This window comes from Pelmatolapia mariae, linkage group LG18 (genome assembly GCF_036321145.2).
Source record: "Pelmatolapia mariae isolate MD_Pm_ZW linkage group LG18, Pm_UMD_F_2, whole genome shotgun sequence".
Lineage (NCBI taxonomy): Eukaryota > Metazoa > Chordata > Actinopteri > Cichliformes > Cichlidae > Pelmatolapia > Pelmatolapia mariae.
The window spans coordinates 5067725-5085928 of NC_086243.1; the positions used below are offsets into that span (position 1 = coordinate 5067725).

At 39.9% G+C, this 18204-nt stretch overlaps 1 protein-coding gene across 5 annotated transcripts; it reads left to right on the forward strand.

The window, feature by feature from the left end:
- The first annotated feature begins 2008 nt into the window (after positions 1-2008).
- cop1 (COP1 E3 ubiquitin ligase) lies at positions 2009-17450 on the forward strand. Of its 5 annotated transcripts, none has more exons than XM_063462318.1 (20): positions 2009-2833; positions 2923-2982; positions 5519-5616; positions 6114-6178; positions 6269-6412; positions 9999-10067; positions 10235-10294; positions 10490-10569; positions 10833-10899; positions 11206-11320; positions 11555-11690; positions 11816-11959; positions 12189-12297; positions 12384-12465; positions 12558-12674; positions 13627-13744; positions 14197-14321; positions 14443-14603; positions 15418-15462; positions 16428-17450. In XM_063462318.1, the coding sequence occupies exons 1-20, from the start codon at positions 2472-2474 to the stop codon at positions 16443-16445; spliced, it is 2175 nt and encodes a 724-aa protein (XP_063318388.1). In that variant the 5' UTR covers positions 2009-2471; the 3' UTR covers positions 16446-17450. The 5 variants fall into 5 exon arrangements, with proteins under 5 accessions (XP_063318388.1, XP_063318392.1, XP_063318390.1 ...); XM_063462322.1 differs by having other exon boundaries at positions 6311-6412; XM_063462320.1 differs by having other exon boundaries at positions 2010-2833; positions 6293-6412.
- Positions 17451-18204: the final 754 nt, after the last annotated feature.

Genomic DNA, 18204 nt, shown 5'->3' on the forward strand with positions numbered 1-18204 from the left:
CTCCATCCTAACTGAGCTCCATAATGAAACATATAAACTTCTTTCCGCAAACAAAAACATGGGAAAATCCAATGTCGTGCGTGCCTACGTGGAGGACCCCTTATTTGCTCACATGGAGGTAAAAATGGAAAAATCAAGTAGCAGGCTGGACAAACTGTGAGCGTGAATATGTTAGTGCTCCTCGGGTTCTATTTGCAAAGCTGCAGGTGGATGCCTGAATGACACGATGCTGTTTGTGTTGGCTCGGCCCCTAGCTGCACTTTGTGGATGTGACCTACCTGCTTGATTTTTTTTTTTTTTTTTTTTTTTTTATGTAAAAAGGCAATCTGGAAAGAATGACAAGCATGGGAGCCACTGTGCATTTGTGTGGTGGACAGAAATCTCTGTAATATTTGGAGGTATTTCTTAAATAGAGACATCTGTGGTGCCGCAGATACACGTCTGATTCTTGAGATGTACTTACCTCTTAACTTAAAAGTGAATTCTGAGGCAGTATTCATGTGTTAAACAACTGAATCTGTGTTCTATCACAGTTACCGACTTTTATTCAGTAGTGGATGCTGATTACACAAAACTCTTCATTTGGTCCTTTTGTTATGGATTTTTATATGTGGCAACATTTTTAGATGTGTTTATCATTTCAACTGGATTTTTGCACTGAAAATGTCAGTGTCCTCTGAGGGAAGCTAACACCTGCATATGCAGTACATTTTAGAAAAAAAATGTAAAAATCTTTTTCAATTATAAATTTTGCTTATACAGCGCCAAATTACAACAACAGTCGCCTCAAGGCGCTTTATAGTGTAAGGTAGACTTTAAAGTATACATACAGAGAAAAACCCAACAATCATACGACACCCTATGAGGAAGCACTTTGGTGACAGTGGGAAGGAAAAACTCCCTTTTAACAGGAAGAAACCTCCAACAGAACCAGGCTCAGGGAGGGGCGGGGCCATCTGCTGTGATTGGTTGGGGTGAGAGAAGGAAGACAGGATAAAGATATGCTGTGGAAACTGTTTGTAAAGTACACTTTTATACCACTCCACACTATTACATCCCTCAGGTATACAGATTACTTATAGATGCACATAGCCTGTAAATAAGTCATATTCAGTCCAAGTGTGCGATATTTTTAAATCCCAGTCTTATAGTATATGTATTTTCAAGATTTGTGTCATTAAATATCATGATAAAAAACAAAAAAAAGAGTCTTTAATCTTGAATCTAGAACTGCAGATGACAAAAATGCATACATGCAATATGTGTCCATGCCTGACGTTCTTTTGTTGTTTGTGTGTTAACTAGCTGCCCCACTAACTTTCATGGCTACATGTTGTTAGTTGAGTTTATGAACTGGACGTTGTCATCTTATTATATTTCTCCAATAAATCAATGAATCTCTGTAAACATGTCCACCTGTTCATCTAATTTTCTTCAAATCTTCCGTGGACATTATCTCACAACCTCCTTGCGTGATTTGAGCTATTTGAGTTATAAAAAAGCTAGTAATTCTAGCTTCAGCTGAGATAACTGTGTTTCACACACACTGTTTCAAGGGGTTACAAAAATAGAAAGAAAACAAGGAAATAAAACAGCACACATGTTTAAAAGTCCATAACCAAAGTTATTCTGTTGAATTACTATAACTAGACTTAGACGTAGTACAGAACATGTAATAATAATAATAATAATAATATAATCACATCGCAAAAAGTATTTTACAGAGTAACATAACATAGCATGAAGTGAAATAAACAAACTCCTTTTCCCAGTGTTGTTATTAACACTGAGAAAAGTCCCTGTGTTAAATACGTGGATAGTATTTAATTTAGCACTGCTACATTGCACTCCAATAAACATTGCTGTCTGTTTTTCATGGCATGTGTCACAGGATTACATCCTTTATGATACTACTTGAACGGGATAATTAAATGATGTAAGCATTAAAACAGTTATAGAGACTAGGATTGGTACACTGAAAGACAAATTAAAAGCTGTGCTCTTTTTTTCCTGAGTCGATAATACCCTGAAGTCTACCTTTCCACCAGCGCGGTTTAACTCCTTCTCGCTAGGGGGCGATAGTTTAAAACCAGGAGGATTGCGGCTACCCGAGTAATGTAGGAAACTCAAGAGATTTCTCTCTGTTGCTAACAGTAGCTAGCCGGATAATCTCCTGAACAGTGCAGCCGTTCTTATTTTGTTGGCCTTTACAGTGTTCGTGTCTATTTTTCTCGTTAGATTCCAGCGCTCTTGGAATTCGCCGCTAGTGACAAACGTTGAACCAGACAACGACGGCCAACCTTTTTTTTCCTCTCCGCTGGATGTTTGGCCACTCTTGTATTTCTCCCAGGATGTTAGCACATAAGCAAACCAGCTAGCTAGCAAATCTGCTAAAGTAGCCAAATAGCTGCTCTTTCCGGATGCTTTGAATAGCAACGCAGCGGATTTGGGGAGTTTCTAGTCGGCCTTGTATGATGTCAAGCAACCGGCCACAGCAAAGCGCTGCTGGGGCGAGTTCAGTGCCCAGCACAAGTAGCAGCAGCAGTAGTAGTACAGGAGGCACTGGGAATACAAACGGTGGCGGTGGCAGCAGCGCTCCCACAAGTAATGGGAGCACTTCTGGAAATGTTGTGCCCTCACGGACCCTTGCAGCGGCCGGAGAGGGCGGCCTGTCAGTGCCAACTCTGGCCGCCGTGCCGTCAGCCCGGGGCGGCTTAGCTTCTCTCAGCAGACCGTCTGCGTCCTCTGGTAACAGAAAGAGATCCCTGCATCAGGCACCACTGTACAACGGTCTCTTGAATTCATACGAAGATAAAAGCAACGACTTCGTCTGGTTAGTTTTGTATTGCAATCGAGCTTTGGGGTGAGTTCCGTAAAAGTTTGAGAGCTGCACGATGACCCGGGCTTCTGCTTGTTTTTCAGTCCCATTTGCTTCGAAATGATAGACGAGGCACACATGACGAAGTGCGGGCACAGTTTTTGGTGAGTGTTTGTGTTGTAGAGAGAATTATGCACCGCAAAGTATTCGACAGTGTCACAAATGCTGTAGAGCAACAAATGTCACAGACTGAAGGAACGAAGTTATCTTTAAGAAAAGCCATGCACTCTGCGGGCATTCATACTTACAGCTGATTACGGTGTACTTTAAAAAAGTTTTGACAGTTTTTTTTTTTTTTTTTTTGGGTTGGTTTTTTTTTTTTAGTATTTTTGTTCTTGCATTTTGTTTTATTGTTTGGGCATGTTTTAATGTTACAGATGGGCTTCTAGAGGAAGTTCCAAATAGCCCTGTCCATCACATCAGTGTTGCCATATTTTAATGACAATAACAACATCAAACCCATGACAATGCAAGTTTTGCACACCAGGCAAGCCTCACTTCTGCTCTGGTCAGACCCAAGAGTTTTTCTGACTCAAAATAGGGGTGACACTGCAAAGGCAAGATTGGTTAAAGCAGTGAGTCTGTTTGGTGTACATTTCTGCATTTTAGTTTGGGAGTTTAATAAGTAAAAGCAAGCTCAGGGTTAAAACATGTCCAACTAATTTATAATCCTGGTAATTTTCCTTTAGAGGAGGCCACCAATATTGTTTTGTATTCAAGGCGAAAAAGAACCCTGAATTCAACTTTTCACTAATGCGGAAAGCCTGTAAAGGCTTGCTGTTTGTTTTGCACAGAGAATTAATCAGGATTCATTAGGCTAACATCAAAAAAGTAAGCACAATGGCTATTGCCACCGGAATCAGTAAAATCTACTGGAAAGAGTGTGTTATTTTTGGCAAAAATCCCAGTTATTTTGATCGATAATGAAATGACGGATATTTAATTTAGTCTAAAATAGAAGAGACTTATATTTTATTTAAGCACATTTTCTTTTAATTATAGAAAGTAAAGGATTGAACTAAGTCATCCACACTGCATTTTGATAAGAAGCAAAAAGGAAAAGGTTGTGCTGAAAGTCAAAGTAAGGGAATTACTGCACAACAGATTCTGGCACAGAAGTCATTTCATCTCGGTTATGTTGTTTCAATGACAAGATGAGCCAAAATTGAATTTAAAGCGCAGCTCTATAATATACTAAAACACAGTGACCGTGTGACTGCCAGTGTTGAACTGCAAAGTTGGTTGTAGTAATCTACCCCCCCCCCCCAAAAAAAAAAACCCCCAGCAAAAATATGAAATAGTTTTTAATGACAGTAAATGGTCTAAAGCTGATTATAAGCCTGTAGACTCTTCAGCAAAGTTATGGGAAAGCTTAACATGATTACTGGTAATCCACAGTTGGCTCAGTGTTCTTTATGCCCGTTGTGTTTGCTTGCAGTAATTCTCATTTCTGTTAATGGGCTTGTTTTTCAATGCTCATAATAAACATGACCAAAGATCCAAGTAATGAGATCAGCGCATTAGCAAGTTATGCCTCAGTTTGAGATAGTTTGTCTACTCTCTGGTGATGTCGGTGCGAGAAGATATGCTTAACAGGATCAGAGCGCTGGCTTTGAGCAAACCTGTTTTTGAAGGTCACATATAATCAGAAGACGACCCAGTATGGGATGAATAAAGATTATTTTGACTATGAATCGTTTAAAGCTAATCTTGTAAGATCTTGGATTGAAATGTGGAGCTGGATATAGGGCTGCTCGATTATGGCAAAAATGATAATCACGATTATTTTCACTGAAATTGAGATCTCGATTATTTGACGATATTTATTTAACAATAATGTATTGAATAATGGCTTTAAAGATGTCAAAAAATAATATAAAATAGTGTGCAAATACTGAAAACAGTGCAAATGTTTGCAATATAAAAAATAAATGAAAAATGTAAACATCTATGTTTAGTGAACTTCAAAATACTGCATAATACTGGTTGTTCACTGTGTTAATTGAGCAGTGGTCTTTGGCGAGGAAAAACGTTACCGCGTTTGTTATCTCCTTGTGTCTCTGGGAGCTGGTGGGATATTTAGTCGCGTTGTACAGGGTAGCGTGAATGGAAGTCTGTGAGGATGAAGCAGGTGTTGTCAAGAGTTTTTTCTCTATGTTCCTTTGGGTTGCTATGCTCACTTTGTGAGCGGTCTTCAAATGATTGAATAAATTTGTAGTGTTGCTCTGTGGTGCAGCTACGACACCGTAGCAAAGTTTCCACACTATGTCTACTTGATCCACGTCTGACTCCGCGAACCCATAATGTTTCCACACCACTTAAGTCGTTTTACCTCTCTTTTCAACCAACGGCATTCTTTCTTCAGCAGCTATTATCCTCTCCTCACCAAATAACTTCTGCTTAGCTTTCCGAGCTTTCCTCGGGTCCTCTTAATTGTTGTGACGCGTGTTCGAAACGCAGAGAGGTGCGCTTGATTTGCCACACGGAGCAGCGCGAGAGGAGGAGCTAATAATCGGCTCAGTCATTTTTAATGATCGTTGAAAGCCCAGATCGTAATCACGATTAAAATTCGATTAATTGAGCAGCCCTAGCTGGATATATCCATAATATTTATATATTCTCTCTCTCTCCATCCTGCAGTTTCAAGTGTATCCGCCAGAGTCTGGAGGACAGCAACAGATGTCCCAAGTGTAACTATATTATCGATAATGTGGATCAGGTCTACCCAAACTTTCTTGGTGGGTATTTTGAATTGGAGGGGTTTTTTGTTTTGTTATGTTTTGGGTTTTTTCTAACAGCCAGATGATCAGCTCCTAAACTAATCATTTTTCTCAGAGCTTTTCATTTTAACTTGGACATTAAAATATAGCTGTTATGTCAGTTTTGCACTACATGATTTTTAAAATCACAATATTTGAATTGATTTGTCTTTAGCTCATAATCAGTACTAAAATGAGACTTTCGTATTTGAATGAAGTCAAAATGGAAAGTTTTGTGTCATAAATGGGCCAAACAAAAATCTAATGAAACACTTTGTGTAGGTATTTAAATGCATGATGATAAAGATGTCGCTGCCACTTTTCTTTTATTCATCACAAGTAAAATGTCTCTGCAGATGTGTTGTTCCTTAGCTGTGACAATGTCTTTTTCTTTGTCATATACTTACTCCACCGGTTCTCCTCTCTTATTTATCCCTTGTCCACAACTTCCTCTGTCCCACCTCACCACATCCCAGTAAATGAACTGATCCTTAAACAAAAACAGAGGTCAGAAGAGAAGAGGCTAAAGTTAGATCATCCAGTGAGTACAGCATGTTCTGAAACTGATTTCATTTTTTTCTCTCCTTGTTAAGATGTCAAGCATCTTAAAAATATGTTTTGTTACTTGTAGCTGATCAGTGTCTCTGACCTTCAGAATGGGTCTCGATGGCAGGTCTTCCAGGATGTTTTGAGTCCTGATCAGGAGAACTTGGACCTGGCAAATGTCAACCTGATGCTCGAGCTGCTGCTTCAGAAGAAGAAGCAGCTGGAAGCGGTAAGTGAGAGGCTGATCTGTGCATTTCTTTGTTTTTGTTTCACTTTTTTAGCTCTTTAGCTTTTCATGGGTTACAGTGGAGGGTTTTTTTTTCTTTAAAATGATGTAAAGTTTGTTAATGCAATCCGTGCAAACCAAGGAGGTTCATAATTAATGGCTATTGAGTCTTATCATGAAACTGATCACATGATCAGAGCTTGTAGATATAGAGCTTGTAGGTTTCAGTGAAAAATGCACAAGATGCAGTGAAGAGACAGAATTACAAAGGGTTAATTATTTCAGCACTGTACCGGTCTGTTGTGGTGAAGAGAGAGCTGAGTGTAAAAGCGAAGCTCTCAATTTACCGATCAATCTACGCCCCTACCCTCACCTATGGTCACAAGCTGTGGATTGTGACCGAAAGAACAAGATCGCGAATACAAGCAGCGGAAATGGGCTTCCTCCAAAGGGTGGCTGGCCTCCCTTAGAGATAGGGTGAGAGGTTCGGCCAGTCGGGAGGGGCTCAGAGTAGAGCCACTGCTCCTCCACATCGAAAGGAGCTAGTTGAGGTGGTTCGGGCATCTGACAAGGATGCCTCCTGGGTGAGGTTTTCCAGGCATGTCCCACTGGGAGGAGTCCCCGGGGCAGACCCAGGACACGCTGGAGAGATTATATCTCTCGGCTGGCCTAGAAACGCCTTGGTGTTGCCACGGACAAGCTGGAGGAGGTGGCTGGGGAGAGGGAGGTCTGGGCTTCTCTGCTTGGGCTGCTGCCCCTGCGACCCGGCCCTGGATAAGTGGAAGAAAATGGATGGATGGATGGATAATTATTTCAGCAAAAAGTCAAAGTGAATTTTTGCTGATGACTTGTTAATCCTTTTACAAGTTTTCTAAATTTATTCTTTAAATGTTATCACAAGGTTGTCGCAGTGGAATACAATCAGTAATATAAAACATAATGGAAATGTTTTAATATCCACTGAATGTCCACTTTTTGTTCTGGAAAGACAACAAATGAAATTTATGACGTCCAGTTAAGACCTTGTTGTTTTGGAGGCAGTGGGTTCTGATCTGTTTAATCTGAAACAAACAGAAGTTGTGTAATATTCTGAGTTTCTGATGACACTGATCGACGTCTAGTGCAATAATGTGTTTGCTATCGAGGTCATAATTATATCGGACCGCACTATTGAGGTGTTCCCTTTTACAGAATGTGACAAACATTTCATGGTATAATGCACTCCAATACAGCAGGATGTCCATTACATTAAATACGTCACTCTGTCAGACTTCCTGGCAGAAGGAAGTTCTTTTGGGTTGCGTTAGACTTCAGATGTTGATAATAAATTAGGCATTATATGTGTATATAGTACTGGTAGCAATGGTAAATATGCTGCTTTTGTCAGAAGGTTTCTGGGCAGTTTCACACATCCCTTTTTTTTTTTTTCTTTTTTTTTTGTCAGTTTACGTGACATAAAAAGAGAAGTAGGACTTTACAACCTTAGATTTAATCAGCACTATCTAAGACTTGCATTGATAATGACATCTAAAATCCAAACCAGTTTTGAAATGGGAGTCTTTGCTTTTGAATTGCAAGTATGGATGCTACAAACACGTCTTTCAGATTTTCAGATGGCGCTACATGACGCCGTGAGCTTTCTCGCTGTCAAGCACATGCTCGTCTTTCTGTTTCTTTTTCACACAAACACATGCAGTGTGTCACTGTTTGACTGTCATACAAACAGACAGACTCACACAAGAGCTAGCCCAGTAATTCATCTAAGTTTAGGCTTATGTATTGGTATCTGTCAGTATGTTAATAGAATGTCCAAGCTAGTTCAGAAATAAGGGCTCCATAGTTAGCTGTGATATTGTATATAGTTAATGGTCTTCCTTTGCCTTGCTACTTATTCTGTATACAGGACTCATTGCTGATTGATTGTTAGCATGTGTGTGATAATTTGCCTCTGGACATATTTCATATTTCATATCTGATTGGGCTTGTTTTTGTTTAGCCTGTCATTCTTCTTATTTAATCAGTTCTGATTTGCCAGTTTTGGATTCCATGTAGATATTTCATATCAGTCAAATTTAGGTCCCTGCCACTTAACTGTGTATTTTTGATGTTTTGTTAGTATTCCTCCTGTATTTACGGTTGTTGCTCAGCTATCCAAACCTTAAATATAATCCAAAAAACATCAACATTTTAGATTTAATCGTCAGCGAATCTTAGTCTCCGTCTTAAATGTCAGCATCAGTCAGTGTGGGTGTGGTGGTGCTTTTCAGTCCTTGAGATGTTTGCTTTGGAGCTACTCTTTGGTTTTCATTGAAGATTAAGTAGAATTGAATAGAAATAGTCAGATATTATCTCCATCTGAAACCTATGACATGCTTTCAAAGAACACAGTTGTCATCAGTATTTGCCTAACAGCCAGAGACCCTTAGGTTTGGTGTTCTTGAGCATTTTCATGGTTCGGTTGAAGGTTTAACCAGAGGAAAGAGTTTACCACAGTGATTGGACCAACAATGGTTAAATATGAAAATGAATATAAAACTGATACATTTTCCAATTCTGATATGTTCACACTCGAAGCCTGAAGTGTTTAAAGTTGTTAGAATATTCTATCACAGATGTGTCAGCTTACTTTTTTTGAAAATGCTATTATTTCTTTACTATATATATATATATATTGTTAGTTGGTGAAATGACAGATATTTAACAGGATCACTTGGTAAAATATTGGTTAAAATTGGTTAAAGTCTAAGATATAACAGACTTATATTTTATTTAAGCACATTTTCTTTTAATTATAGAAAGTAAATGATTGAACTAAGTCATCCACACTGAATTTTGATAAGAAGCTAAAAATAAGGAAAATGTGCTGAAAGCCAAAGTAAGGGAATTACTGCAAAAAAGATTCTGGCACTGAAGTTGTGTTGTTTATGTTGTTTCAGTGACAAGATGAGCCAAAGTTAAAATTGAAGTTAAAGCACAGCTTATAATATACTAAAACACACAGTGACAGTGTGACTGCCAGTCGAACATTGTTGGTTGCTGAGGTGTGATGTGCAACCTGCTGCATAGTGTGGAGTCTTTTTTTTTTGCAGTGCACTTAAAGAAGGAAAAGAAATGCTCAGTGTGACTGTGGGGGGTTTTTTGGGAGGGGGAGGGGTAGATCAGGTAATTTGTTGCTAACGCCAAGTTAAAGTTAAGTAAATGTAAACATTAGCTTTGGGCTAGTCCACAGTTGTGAAAACACGGGTGAGAATTTAGTTGAATGATGGCATATTCACCAAAACAAGCTACATTCACTGGCCTGAGTTGTTTGTGTGTGAACCTTTTCATGACAGGATCTTTCCCCGTTCTGCACAGCACTGCATTCATTTCCTGTAGCTGGGATGGAAGTAAAGCCAAAGACAAAAGTACAACTAAAATGATAAATCACAAGCTTTAGAACTACTGTTATTATTTTGTGCTTTTCTGACGATGAAAGCTAGTGTTGAACTGAGAACAAATGATATCTCGAGTGTCTTTTCAGCAGATCAGCAAAACTATTCTGTGATTTCAAGTAATACTTGATTATGTAAGCTGTCCATATCTCCACTAGGAATCCCAGGCAGCTCAGAGACAGATCCTCATGGAGTTCCTTAAAGAAGCCAGGAGAAACAAGAGAGAGGTACGGCTGCACAAATTTCCCACACAAAGCTGACACAGTGCTGAGCAAAGAGCAGTATTTGTAATGGCTGACACCCAGCTTTGTGTCAGTCCACCAGAACTCGTAAAGTGTTTGTAGGTGTTAACAAAGGCAACCGTGTTCAGTTGTGTTTTTGGTTTTGTTGGCAGCAACTAGAGCAACTGCAGAAAGAGCTCAACTTCCTCGAAGAAGACATCAAACGTGTTGAGGTAGGTAAACTGACGTGGCGCAGTCCAAAGATGGATTACTGTGCCCTCATTCACATGATGTTCTCTTGTGAAAATACGGGGGAACAGAATGCATGATTATAAAAACATATTATGCTGTGAAATCACAAAACCCTGGGGCCACTCATCATCACAGCTTGAGATGGACAAACAAGTTATGTTGGTGTCATTTTCCAGGAAATGAGTGGGCTGTACTCTCCTGTGATGGAGGCTGAGTGTACTGTGCCTAATGTTGAAGCTCCCTCTCCAGCACCCAGGTAATGCTGATGTCTGCCGCATAATAAATGTGTCTATGCAGAACATAATAACACCATATTCACCTTGTTTGTTTACCAAAATAGAAGCTCGTTACGAGCACAGATGTGTGCTTGCTCATGAAAATGTTTTGCCTTTTGCTCTATAACAGCTGCTTTGTCTGTATGGAACAAAGCCAGTGCATACAGTCGAGATGCCAGAGGCTTCAGCAGTCGCTGTGTGGTGTGACTTACTCCACGTCTTGTGTGTTTGTTTCTATGTTGAGCAGTTGCAGTAGTATTATTGACCAACCCGACTACAACCAGCCTCCAGGATTTGGTGGAGCAGCCCAGGTACAGCGGAGAGATTTATTTATTTAAAAAAAAAAACCCAAATTAGCTTGGAGTAAAAACTGTTTCAGACAGGATGAAGTAACGGGCTGCACCAAGGCCCAGTAAAAGATCATTTTACCGGGGTTATAACCGTAAATCCAGCAAAGCTTTAATATCTGGAGCTGGAAATGGCTGGTGCATTTTAATAAGGGGGCCTGTCAAGTTTAGATGTAGCTTTTTAACACAAATGTATTTGGAGGAAAATTATAAATACACTCTGAGGTTTCTGGCACTGCCTTCACTTTGCTCTTGGGACTGTTTCCTCAGGGAAAACGTCAGACCTGGTACAACAGCACCCTGGCGTCAAGAAGAAAGAGGCTCACAGCCCATTTTGAGGATCTAGAGCAGTGCTACTTCTCCAGCAAAATGTCCCGCATCACAGGTGCTGTTGTTGAGGGTTTAAACTGCTGTGGTCAGATCATTTTTATGGCGTTTTCATTTGCACACAGTTGGAAAAACTGGTATTATTTCTTAAAGCAGGGCATCATGTGTCTCACCTTACTGCACACATCGGTGCTTGAGCTCTTAGTTATGGGCAACGACTGCATTTGGTTTTTTTCCACAATGTGTATAATTCACAAATACTATGTTAACTGTGTGCGTGTTGTGTTTTCAGATGAGGGCAGGAACCTGAATCAGCTGGATGATTTTATGGAGTGTTTGTCAAAGTTCACTCGCTATAACTCTGTGCGGCCGCTGGCCACCCTGTCATACGCCAGTGACCTCTATAATGGCTCCAGTATCGTGTCTAGGTATAAAAAAAAGAAAAGTTTGATTTGCGTATGATTGGACATCATCTTTTAGTTGTTTCATGACATTTTACCGTGTGTGTGATGAGCCCAATCACTGTCTTTGACCATATTTTCCTTTGTTTCAGTATTGAGTTTGACCGAGACTGTGACTACTTTGCCATCGCTGGCGTAACCAAAAAGATCAAGGTGTTTGAGTATGGCACTGTGATCCAGGATGCAGTGGACATCCACTACCCTGTCAACGAAATGACTTGCAATTCCAAAATCAGGTGAAGGAAACTGATAAATGCATTTCCTGTAATGCTGATCTCTTAGTAATCCATGTGAACACATATTGAGTCACGTGTATGGATGCAAAATCTACATGATGCTTTTTTTCCAAAATTGTGACTGTAAAAAAACGAATCACACAGTTCATGAAAAGAAATGATAACTTAGTTTGTAGTGAAATAAGCAGCGCCAAACTCGAATATTTCAAGTACCTGTTGTCTGTTGCAGCTGTATCAGCTGGAGCAGTTATCACAAAAACCTCCTGGCCAGCAGTGACTATGAGGGAACTGTTATTTTGTGGGATGGATTCACAGGCCAGAGGTCCAAAGTCTACCAGGTGTGATGCTTGGAGCGCAGCTTCATTACGTTAGGCATTACGTTAGTAATGATGGCTTTTTAAGGTTTCCTCTGCTTCCTTTCCAGGAACATGAAAAAAGGTGTTGGAGTGTAGACTTCAATCTCATGGACCCAAAGCTTTTAGCCTCAGGTTCTGATGATGCTAAAGGTAAGAGAGGGATGCATTATCTAAAAATAATGTTCCCACCATGTATCAGCCCTTATTTTTTTAATGCATGCTCTTTTCTTCTTCTTCTTCAGTCAAGTTGTGGTCAACTAATCTTGACAATTCAGTGGCTAGCATTGAGGCTAAGGCTAACGTCTGCTGTGTTAAATTCAGCCCAACCTCCAGATATCATCTGGCCTTCGGTTGTGCAGGTGAGATGGAAATTAAAGATTTTCATGTGTGATTTATCTTGTTTGTTGTTACTTTAGTCTTGGTTGTGGAAAAACAAAGATTTTGAGATAAAATTGTCTTAAATCTTAAGCCAGGGTGATGTCAAAAAGCTCTGCCAAAATGCCAAAATCAAGTGCAAACATAGAACTGGACTTTCATTGGGCGAAAGCAGCTCAGAAGCTTTTGATTACACCGCATAGGTTGTAACCAAAACCTTGTAACTGTGTAAACCTTGCATCTAAGGACACTTCAAGTGTCTTTGAAGCTGGTGTATCAGCAGGTTTAAATGTGAAGGTGCAGTGTCTGACGTCCGCCTGCATTTGGTTGGTATTTACTATGAGAAGTTAAGTCCAGACTAAATAAGGGGGAAACAGATTTTACTCTACCCAGCTGTCTCCCTTCAGCCAGACAAACCTGGAGTATTGTTTTTGATTTTTCTCTCACATCACTGTGGTTTCTTTGTTGTCAGCTACATTTCTTCACCCGGCACTGACTCTCGTGGTCCAGAAAAACTTCTGAATACCTTATTCATTAATCCCCCAAAGGAGATATAAAGTTGTAAGAAATATTTGGTTATACACAGAAACACTGTAACACTGGATGAGCAGAGCGTACAAGCGTTATCCAGAAGTATCTTGCTGTGGCTTTATCCAACTTCCTGTGTCTCAACGACAAAGCCTTCTCAGCTTAGAGAAGGAAACTGCTCCTCGGCCTTGTAGATGGTTTAGTGTCTGGAGTAGCACTGGGTTATCAAAGTAAGCAAGCAGACATGGAAAGCCATTCTGCATTTGAATTTAAACAGCACTAAGTCCAAATTTAACTGCACCTTTCTAAATGCTGTGGTGGCTCCTAAATGGAGCTGATCTAAGACTTGTTTTAATCTACAATAGTTTCCCATCTGAACACATGCTAAACTTTGCTTTCTTCTCTTAGACCACTGTGTTCACTACTATGATCTCCGCAACACTAAGCAGCCAATCATGGTGTTCAAAGGCCACAGGAAGGCAGTCTCCTATGCCAAGTTCGTCAACGGAGAGGAAATTGTTTCTGCGTAAGTACATCTGTAGGCTTTGCATTTTCATTTAATATCTGAAAGGTTTCTTTTTCCTGCAAAAGAAAATATTCTGTAAAACCTGTTACTGTGTACTTTCTGCTTATAATATCATAAAGAAGCTGTCTAATTTAAACTGGGTTAAAGAGAGCATGAAACTCTAAATGTATAAAGGCTAATTTACATTGTGGAGCCCTGCTCTCAAAAACTGGCATGGATGTAACTCTGTCTGTGAAGCTGGATTTAAGAAATAAGTTATAAAAATTGCATTTGCATAATTACTGAAACTAGCACCACTGACGAACAATGGAGAATTTTTCTACACACAGAGAGTAATCTTGAATCCTGATAAAATGAAAATGCTGGACTTGGCCCCAGTGGGTTATCACGCCATATCATCTAAGGCCCACCGCTTCCATATTGATCATTTCTTTCTGCACTATTGTCTTCAGTTCGACAGACAGTCAGCTGAAGCTGTGGAATGTCAACAAACCTCACTGCCTGCGCTCCTTCAAGGGTCACATCAACGAGAAGAACTTTGTGGGCCTGGCGTCAAACGGAGACTACGTTGCCTGTGGTGAGCAGTTACTTCAAAGAAGACATTATTGTCAAATTGTCTGTGTTGCATCACTCCCTCAATGGGAGAAACGATAACATGCTTAAATTCCATAAATACTTGTGTTTGTGTGTGTATACAGGCAGTGAGAACAACTCCCTGTATCTGTACTACAAAGGACTTTCCAAGACACTGTTAACATTCAAGTTTGACACAGTGAAGAGCGTTCTGGACAAGGATAAGAAGGAGGACGACACCAACGAGTTTGTCAGTGCTGTCTGCTGGAGGGCCCTGCCTGATGGGGTGAGCTCACCTCTATACTCAGTAACATTGTCATTGACTACACTTTGAAGGGTGCACTACAAAGCAATATTAATGGGTTAGTGAGGTCTGTCAAGTCAGGTAAAAAGGTAGCTTTCTTTTTCCTTAGTTAGATCACCATGGTAACAAATGTCCTAGGAGCTTGAAAAGAGAATGCTTTTTTTAAGGTTTTGAAGACATTTCACCTCTCGTCCAAGAGCCTTCTTCAGTTCTAAAACCAAAGGTTGCAAAACCTAGTTGGGGTTGTACCCTTAGGCCAGGGGTGGGCAACTCCAGGCCTTTGAAGGCTGGTGTCCTGCAGGTTTTAGATATCACCCTGGGTCAACACACCTGAATCAAATGATTAGTTCATTACCAGGCCAAGACATGTTGATGAGGTAATTTAGCCATTTGAATCAGCTGTGTTGGATCAAGGACACATCTAAAACCTGCAGGACACCAGCCCTCGAGGCCTGGAGTTGCCTACCCCTGCCCTAGGCAAAAAACCTGGGTTCATAGAGGAGGTCGATGACCGCCTTCATCTGTGAGTGTAGTTTTAGGTTTTGTTGAGCCAGCTAACCCAAAGATAGCCTGCTTTGTTGGGACACCACACTCATAGTTTGCGGTCATACAACTGAGACGGTGTCAGTCACACCTTAAAATCCTGACACTTTGGGAAAGGAAACATCTGGAGTTTCTCACGCTTTCTTGCGAAGGATTGTTGTTTTCAGATCATACAGAATATTGTTCAAGTGTTGAGTATTAATCTACAGGTAATTAACTATCTGTGCTCTAAGTGTTATCTTTTGTTTTTCAGGAGTCAAATGTGTTAATCGCTGCCAACAGTCAAGGAACAATCAAGGTTTGTATCATCTGTACAAAACACGCCAACAAGCACAGGCCTACTGCAGCACTCAGACTGTTGTCATAGAGGGTACTGGACATTTCTGTTTGAAAACATGACATTTACATGGTAATCTCGGCTGTAGCCAATTCATGTTCTGTCCTTTTAGTTGACTCATTTCTGGTATTTTAATGAGGCCGTCTGTTGAAGAAAAAAACTTTTGTAAGAGCGCGATCAGGATACAAAAGTGTGAAGCCAAATACAAATAAGACATGAATAAAACCAAAAATACAACTGGATATATAGATCTGATATTTATATTGTCGTGTTTTGCTGTGTTCGTTGTTGCATTCATTTTGACAAAAACACCACAGGTTGAGACCATGATAGCCTCCACTGTGCTCTGCAGATGGCTGTAGACGCTCACTGACAATTTGAACCAGAAATGTCAGATTTCTTTATGAGATTCTCCATAAGACACATTCCTGGCAATATCCCAGGAATGAATTAGGAATAACTGTTTAAACACGCTCACAAATAAAGATAAATCCTTGTGCATCTGATCAAATTCAAGCCTGCTTTTGTCTGCTGTGTAATCGTGTTTAATCTTCCACTCTTGAAGTCCAAATGTCACCTCACTGGCTTCTGTTTGGAGTCAAAATACACACACAAAATATATCTAAAGTAATTATTTTTGTAATATTTTCATGAACTGTTCAGTGTGGTAGCAGTGATTTCAGATCCTCACTGCATTAGTGATGTGCATTGTTGGGTGCCACGCTAGTCTGGGTGAATTTTTGACCCTTTTAAAAATGCCTCGTTATATAGTCCAACTGCTATATGTTAATTATTTTTGTGGTTTCTGCCTTTTGTCGTTTTATTATTATTTAGCTGTTGGAGAGGAGTCTGCTTTAATTCATTGCACATAGATTTTTGTTTCCCGTAACAACAAGAGGTCACAGGTGTGCGTTCTCTCTGCACAGGTACTCGAGCTCGTCTGAAGACGTGCAGTTTCTTCAGCAGGTGTTGGAGCTTTGACTCGTGATGCAGGGAGGCTGCCAGGCTGAGGAGCAACTGAAATTGTCTGTCTTATTATTTTTTTCCTCTTTTTCTTTACTTTTTTTTTTTTTTTTTTTAATGAGCTTATGTTTTTGGACAGCAGCAAAGACTCTGGACCAGCAGGAGAAGATGTGCTGCTGTTTTATTGGGCACAAAGTGAAACAAGAGACTTTAGAAAGCAGTTTTGTTTCTTTTGAGCGAGGTTTTATTGGCTACAATAGAACACCTCTTTATGGTTTTAGGTCAAATCAAAACCTTTACTTTTTAATTAAGCTGCTGTTCTCCGGAATACATCCAGCCAAACGCTAAAAGTGCGATGCATTTTCTCCTTTTAAAGGCCAAAGCACAAGACGAAGTGACATGCGAAAATCTTCAAATGAAGCTTTTAAATCTCCTTTCGTTTGTCAGTGTCCAGCCCCCTGCACCTTTCTTTTTTGTGTAGCTTTTGTGTTTTCTCAGATTTGAGGGGGGAAAAACATTTTTAATAAACCTGACTTGAATTCCATCCTGTCAGACGTATCACTGGTTTCTTTTCTGGCTTGCGAGTGCAGAACGTGAGAAGTTGAGTGAACTGAAATGAGGAGCCCCTCTCTGTGCTGATATTTCTGTTTACCGCCAGAACAAAACGAAACTCAAAGCTTTTGTCTGCAATCACAACTCTCATGTAACTTCCGGCACTGGTCTGCAGTGTCGTGCAGAACTGGACTTTTTTTTTTTTTTTTTTTGGTGAACTATTTGTTGCTTGTTGGAAATAAAACCTTGCAGAATCTGTTCTTTTAAAGTAGCAATGGAATCGTTCTTCACATACTGTAGGTATCATCTGAGCTGAGCTGCATTGTAACTTTAGGCGAACTGCTGTCAGTTTCTGTGGAGCAAGACCTGCCTATTTTATGATAAGTGAGAGAGGTGTTTTGTATTTGTATTACTGAATAAATTATTTCGAAACACTTGGCATGTTGGTTCTTTTTTTCTCCATATGATGACATAATTGTATTCTTTTAGGTGATCTGTGTATAAAACTGTGATGGGTTAGTTGATCGGAATTGCAAGAAACGTTCTTGGTTATGGACAAGGTGTTTTTTCAGTCAATGCTGGGACTCTGGAGGAGGATTACAGTGTCACCAGATGCCATCGATGCAATGGCACCCTTAAACTCTTGTTTAAATTCCCTTGACAAATTGTGCTCTCCTTGGGTTCACTTCATGGTTTTCACTTGGTGTCCTATAAAATAAGCATTTACAGCATGGGGCTTTGCATGTTTCTTTTAATAAATTAGGGCGACAAAAGAAAAAAGTGTTTCAAAGAGGCTCGGGTAAATAGACTGGTTCTTATATAGCACTTTTTCTATTCTATCTGAGCACTCAAAGTGCTTTGTACAACCTGCCTCATTCATACAAATACTTTATTCTATGTAAAATTTACATGCACCTTGGGGTTAGTATTTTGCCCAAGGATGCAGCCAGAGATTGAACCACCAGCCTTCCAATTAATAGTTGACCCTCTCTACCTCCTGAGCTACAGCCGTCAGGTGGAACTGTCTGTTCAGATTTCATGGTTTCGTATAGTGTATACTGTGCTGGCCTGCGTTTTTATCTGTTAAAACTCAAAAACTGACTGCTCAGTTTGGGCAGCATACATTCACATTTGAGGTTTTGAGTAAACAAATTTTAAGTAGGTCTAATCTACCTCTGCAAGACTTAT

Coding starts and splice junctions, on each gene's coding strand:
- cop1 (XM_063462318.1), top strand. CDS start 2,472: ATGATGTCAAGCAACCGGCCACAGCAAAGCGCTGCTGGGGCGAGTTCA. Junction 6,413..9,998: donor AGAAGAAGCAGCTGGAAGCG/GTAAGTGAGAGG, acceptor TATCTCCACTAG/GAATCCCAGGCAGCTCAGAG. Junction 12,466..12,557: donor AGGTTCTGATGATGCTAAAG/GTAAGAGAGGGA, acceptor CTTCTTCTTCAG/TCAAGTTGTGGTCAACTAAT.